At 38.9% G+C, this 6,790-nt stretch overlaps 1 protein-coding gene across 1 annotated transcript in view; it reads right to left on the bottom strand.

The window, feature by feature from the left end:
• Drc1 (dynein regulatory complex subunit 1) overlaps positions 1–6,790 on the bottom strand; it is a 44,702-nt gene that overhangs the window by 21,850 nt on the left and 16,062 nt on the right. The window contains exons 3-5 of the mRNA XM_048804954.1: positions 6,546–6,658; positions 3,959–4,142; positions 364–501 (exon numbers count right to left, since the gene is read on the bottom strand). Of these exons, the coding sequence (XP_048660911.1) occupies positions 364–501; positions 3,959–4,142; positions 6,546–6,658 (435 nt within the window). The remainder of the gene's footprint in view (positions 1–363; positions 502–3,958; positions 4,143–6,545; positions 6,659–6,790) is intronic.

The following is a 6,790-nucleotide window of genomic DNA, read 5'->3' on the forward strand; positions in this document are numbered from 1 at the left end:
ATGGCGTACTAACCTTCCCCCTCATTCCTCATCCCTGTCATATTTTATTTTGTGTCACATTTATAACCATCTATCAAGTTATAAATGTAGTAATTTGTGGACTTCAGGCTATATCCTAGTAGAATGCAGGCCCCACCAGGGACTTGTTTTGTTTGTGGCTGATCCCCTGCCCCTGGAAGAGTACCTGACATACAGTAGACACTCGATGATTACATGAAGGAGTGAATGAAAGAGCAAATAAACTAAGGAAATCCAGAAATCAGAGGACAGACACACCCAGGGCCCTCCTTAGACCATTAAGACAGACCCAGCTCTATGCAGGGTCTCCCAAGTGCAGAAAGCAGCCCCTCTCACACCCCTCACCTCAATGACAGAGAGCTCCTGACGAAAGGACTTCATTACGTCCTTCACCTGTTCTTCCATCCTCTCCAAAAGCAGACTGATGTCATCTGACTGTTTCTTCAAGTCCTTCACATACTGGTCATCCTTTACTTTTAATTCCTTGAAGACAGTGTGTAGAAGGTGGGTCACAAACTGAGACAGAGCAAGAGGTGCCTAGCACATGCCCGTTGGTCCCCTCTCATCCTAATCTGTAAACACCATAATTAAAACCATAAGAAAAATAGCTTCAGAAGAACCTTTGAAGGCCTAGGAAACAGCACAGCTCAGCTCAGGGCAACGCCACAGGAACCCAGGATCAAACCCCTTGATTATCACTTGCCACAAATCTGCCTACAAGCTCCCTGAAAGCCTAGTGTCCCAGCTAAGTAATTAATGTCCCAGTTCCAATGTGGGAATATAAGAAAGGCTAGTGTCCCAGCTAAGTAATTAATGTCCCAGTTCCAACACAGGAATATATCTACTGCAGAGTAAGTTCCATTCTTAATGAAGAACATAAAACTTGAAACAGCAGTTGCTACAGAAGTACATCTTTCTACCAGCCAAAAAATCTAAAATCACTACAAACTTTTTCCTCTGGTTAAAAGTTTATCACTTGAGGGCTAGGGTTGTAGCTCAGTGGTGGAGTGCTTGCCTTTCGTGTAGGAGGCACTAGGTCCAATCCTCAGCACCACACAAAAATAAGTAAGTAAAATAAAGGTATTATGTATATCTACAACTAAAAATATATTTTTTAAAAAAGTTAATCACTTGGGCTGGGGTTGTAGCTCAGTGGTAGAGCACTCGCCTAGCACATGTGAGGTACTGGCTTTGATCCTCAGCACCACATAAACATAAATAAAATAAAGGTATTTAGTCCATCTACAATTAAAAATATTAAAAAACAAAAAAGGTTAATCACTTGAAAAGGCACCCAAATTGGAAAAAAAGAATTAAAATGATATCTATTCACAGTTGACAACATGATCTGATATGCAGACAACCTAAAGATTTTTAAAAACCTGTTGGTACTAATAAATTTAGCAAAGTTGCAGAACAAAATCAACCCTCAAAAATCAGACACATTGTTATGTATTACAATACCTAAGGGTATACAAATGCCTATGTGGATGTGCCTGTGTAAAAATATAAAGTAAAAATCAACCACATTCCTATACATTAATAATAAATAATCCAAAAGGAAGAAATAAAGCCCACTTAATGCATATCAAAAATAATGCAATGCTTAGGAATAAGCTTAATTATGGGGGTGAAAGACTTAAACTCTGATAAAACAATCTTTAAAAAGTACAAAATTGGAGATCACATATTCTCTGATTTTAAAATGTTCTACAGAGCAATAGTAAAATAATGTGGTACTGACATAAAGAAAGACATACAGACCAATGGAACAGAATATAGAGCATAGAAATAAACCCTGCATATGTGGCAAAATTGTTTTCAAGAAATCTACACAATTGGAAGAAAAAATAGCCCCTTCAACAAATGTTATGATACTGGCTATTCACAGCAAAAAAAGAAAAGAAAGAAAGAAATTGAACCCTTACCTTATACCATATATAAAAATTAACTCAAAATGGATTTAAAATCCAAATATAAGACCTAAGACTATTAAACTCATAAAAGAAAACAGAGGAAAAGCTTCAGGACATTGGATTTGCAATGATTTCCTGAATATGACATCAAAAGTACAGGGAACAAAATAAAAATTAGACAAATGGGACTATTCCAAACCAAAAACCTTCTGTGTTTCAAAAGAAGCAATCAATAGAGTAAAAAGGAAACTTACAGAATTGGAGAACATAATGGAAAATCATGGAACTTCAATTCAGTAAAAGAAAAAAACAATTAAAAATTGGGCAAAGGATTTAAATAGACATTTCTCCAAAGAAGATATGCAAATGGCCAAAAATTGAAAAAGATGCTCAATATCTCTAATCACTGGTGAAATGCTAACCATCATGAGCTATCACCTCTCACCCATCAATATAGCCACTATCTAAGCAACATGATATAATAAGTATTGGCAAGGATGCAGAGAAGCGGGAACCCCATGTGCTGTTGGTGGGAATGTCAATTGTGCAGTCATCATGGAAAACTGTAAAAAGACATCTTTAAATATTAAAAATACAGCCAGGCACAGTGGCCCACACCTGTAATCCCAGGAGCTTGGGAGGCAGGAGGAACACAAGTTCAAAGCCAGCTTCAGCAATTTAGCGAGGCTCTAAGCAACTTAGCAAGACGCTGTCTCAAAATAAAATACAAAAAGGGCTGGGAATGGGCTTCAATGGTTAAGTGCCTCTGGGTTCAATCCCTGATACCTAAATAAATAAATTAATATTAAGAATAGAACTACCAAATGATCCAGCAATCCCACTTCTAGGTATAAATCCAAAGAAATTTAAAGCAGAATATCAAAGAGATATGTGTACACCCAGGTTAATAGCAATATTATTCACAATGGCCAAAAGGTATTCACAAATACCAAAAGATAGATAGATAGATAGATAGACAGATAGATAGATATGAATATACTGAAAAAGGGTTAAGGTGGTCAAATTTAATGGTATTTGGTTTTTACCATTAAGGTTTTATTTCATTTTCAATTCTGAAGCTTAATTTGGCTGGGTATAATATATCTTGGTTGGCATCCATTTTCTTTCAGAGCTTTTATATATTATTCCAATCATTTTTGGCTATTAGGTTATGTGTTGAGAAATCACATAAAATCCAGATTGGTTTTCCTCTAAATGTGACCAATCATTTTTCTCTTGCAGCTTTTAAAATTCTATTCTTATTCTATGTATTAGGTAATGCCATTATAATATGTCTGGGAGAAGATCTATTGTGATTTTGTATCTTTTGAGTCCTAGATGCCTGGTTTTTTTTTAATTTCCATCACATTCATAAGGTTTGAAAATTTTTCTGATACTATTTCATTGAAAAATTGTGCATTCCCTAAAGCTTGTATTTTAGAGCCTTCATCTGGCCCAATGATTCCTAAATTTTTCTTTTTGATTGTATCTCAGATTTTATATATATAATGCAGACTTTAAAAAAAGAAAGAAATTCTGTCACATGGTTCAGCATAGAGGAACCCCAAGATTATTATGCTAAGCAAAATAAGCCAGTCACAAAAAGATATATACCATTGATTCCATTCATATGAAACTACCACTTGAAGTAGCCAAAATCACAGAAACAGAAACTAGAAAGGGAACTACCAAGGACTGGGGAGGAGAGGGAGGGAATTAAAATCTAATGGGTACAGAGTTTCAGCATTATAAGACGAAAACAGTCTGGAGATTGTCAATGGTATGGACATATGAACACTACCAAACCAGACACTGAAAAAGAGTTAAGAAGGTGAAATTTAATGGTATTTGGTTAATATCATTAAAAAATAAAGAAAATATGGGGGAAACTGTCACTTGATTTGTGCAGCATTCAAAGTAGTAAAATAAGGCCTTTGCTTTTATCTATTGAGGAACGGCAGAACAATGACCTATGCGAATCCCCCAGCCAGATCTCCCTGGGCCAGGAGGTGGCCGCTACTTGCCTGCTGCAATTCATTGATAAGCTTGTTCTTGTCCTCTATCAGCTCTGCACAGTGTAGCTGCTGAGTGTTGAGTATCTCCCACAGGTCCTTGGGAATGCGCTTCCGCTTGCCCTCCTCCCACTTGGTGGTGATTTCATCAAATTTGTCCTGGCTGTTCTTAACTTCATTCTCCAGCTTCTCAAGTCTACAAATACAAACATGCCACCAGCCTCAGGTGCTGCCTTCCAATAGTGCACACAGGTTCTCTGGAGTCTATAATACAGGGCCCAGGCACAAGGCACAGCCCTCAGACTTGCCCACCAGAACCAAACCAAACCCAGGAAGTATTTAAATTTAATGCTCGATGGTAACTTAGATCAAGTAAATGATCTGATGACATGTAACAAAAACAGATCCACCCAAGACTACACACACACACACACACACACACACACCACAAACACAACACAAATATATGGGAAGAGTCAACTGGTCACATACATTTTAGTAAGATATGATACCAGATAGTTCTGACACACAGTTTGTGTTCAAGTCCTGACCTCCCTACTAACTGACTCAACCTTACATTAATTGCCGCACTTTCCTCATTCGTAAAATGGAAATGATGAAAATATCCACCTCAATATGGCTGTTGTTGAGATTAAATAAAATGACACATAGCACAGGTGATCACTAAACAAATGGGAATTAAGTTATCATTTTTCATTATGACCTAAGTGTCTGGCCACTCCTTTCCCAGTAAATGACTAGTGAAATGTACAAGAAAATTCTGCCACTACTAATGGAAAATAGGGAAATCTTTCCAGAAATTCCAAAGAAACCCTGTGATGGAGCACACTGAGGACAGGATAAGAAGGAAGGTGTTAGAGGACACTGGCCTGCGACTTGCTCCTAATCTAAACAGACTAAAGGTGTATGAGTGTCTCCAAACAAGAACACAAATCACTCTGGACAGGAGTCACAACTTGAAACATCCTGTGATCCCCTCTCTCTGTTTTGCATCTCAGCCCGCTTCCAAGCTAGGGCACATAGTATATGTCACAATTTTATTGATTTCATTATCTCAAGAAATGGGCAAACATCTGTCAGTCATCTTTCCAAAACACACTGATCTTGTAATCAGCTTATAAGCCTTCCATTTTTCCCTCAGTAGCCATAGGATAGCCTAACTCCTTAGCATAACACACAAGGTATTTTATAAGTTGACCCTGCTAGTGACCAGCCAACTCAGTTTCTGGTACTGCCCATACAGGCAGTGGGATGTTTCAAGAATAAAGTCACCAATATATGGTAGAGCTGGAAATGTTGCTAATGTGGGGACTACCTATGCTGAGCAAATAAAAATGGTGTATGTATATGTTGAGATGAGCTAAAATGGTCAAGTGGTTGCTCTTGTAATGGAACTGCATTTAGGAAGCTAATTAAAGAACAATCCAAAGTAGGAGGTTAAATGAGGACCTCTGTTCCAACTGTCAGTCCACTTCTGTGTTCAAACTAAGGAAGTACAACCATTCTAAGTAGCTTCACCTCCTCTTGGGCAACCTGAGATTTAAAGATAGGTGTGCAAAGCAACCTGACTATCAATAACCCTTGAGGCTGAAGGGTAGACATGGGTGCCTTTTGTCCCTCTGTTCCTAAGCGTAGAGCCAAGATGTTTATGGATCTGGCCATTCTGATCAACTGAAACCCAGCACTGACCAGTCAATATGTTCAGCCTCATCTCTTTTTCTCTATTACCCTCATCCAGTCTCGGCTATCATGACATTCCCAAGCACATTGTGTGACCTTATGCCTCTGCTCAAGTGTTCCCTCTGCCTAAACGCCTATACCTCAACTCCTCAAACTCCTATTCATCCCTTACAGCCCAACCCAAAAGTCGCCCTACCTGGGAAATTCCTCTATCTCTACAGAGACATCCAAAGCCCTCCTCATGTGTCTTTGCATAACTCTTTGCACATACCTTTAATTTAGAACAAATTCTGGTTGGGTGTTCCCATGTCAATCATAAGCAGGGGCCATATTTCGGTCCTCTTGTAACCACACAGCTTGGCACACATCAGTAATGTAATGCTTAAGAAAGGGAGTGAGGGAGCTGGGACTGTGGCTCAGCGGTAGAGCACTTGCCTAGCACATGCGAGGCCCTGGGTTCGATCCTCAGACCACATAAAAATAAATAAATAAAGGTATTGTGTCCAACTAAAAAATAAATATTTAAAAATAAATAAATAAATAAAATAAAGAAAGACGAGCTGGGGCCATCTGGTAGAGCGCTCGCTTAGCATGCGTGAGGCACTGGGTTCCATCTTCAGCACCACATAATAATAAAATAAAGATATTGTGCCCACCTATAACTAAAATTATAACTAAAAATAAATATTAAAAAGAAAGAAAGGGAGGGAGAAGGCAGAGAGGAAGGGAGAGACAGGGAGGGAGGAAAAGAAAAAGGAAGGGGGACTCATAAGAGGCAAGAAGGGGATTCTATTAAGCTGGACAACCAACCTCTCTTTCCAAGGATTCAGAGGAAAATAGGGAACCACAAAGAGACCATCGTCACATCCACCAGGCTGCAGAGCAGTGGGCTCCCTACCTCTGGCGCTTTATCTCCTCTTCTTCAACTCTCCTGTGGATCTCTCTGATATCTGCAGCCACCTGGATATTTGTCACCAATTCAGTGCCACAGAGCAGCAGTTTAGACAATTTCTGAAAACCGACATAGGAATTTATAAAGTTAGAACATTTTGTAAAGAATTTAGAAGGTTAGGGCCATGGATGTAGCTTAGTGGTACAGCATTTGACTAACAGGAGTGAAGCCCTGGGTTCCATCACTGGCAC

This window comes from Marmota marmota, unplaced genomic scaffold (genome assembly GCF_001458135.2).
Source record: "Marmota marmota marmota unplaced genomic scaffold, marMar, whole genome shotgun sequence".
Classification (NCBI taxonomy): domain Eukaryota; kingdom Metazoa; phylum Chordata; class Mammalia; order Rodentia; family Sciuridae; genus Marmota; species Marmota marmota.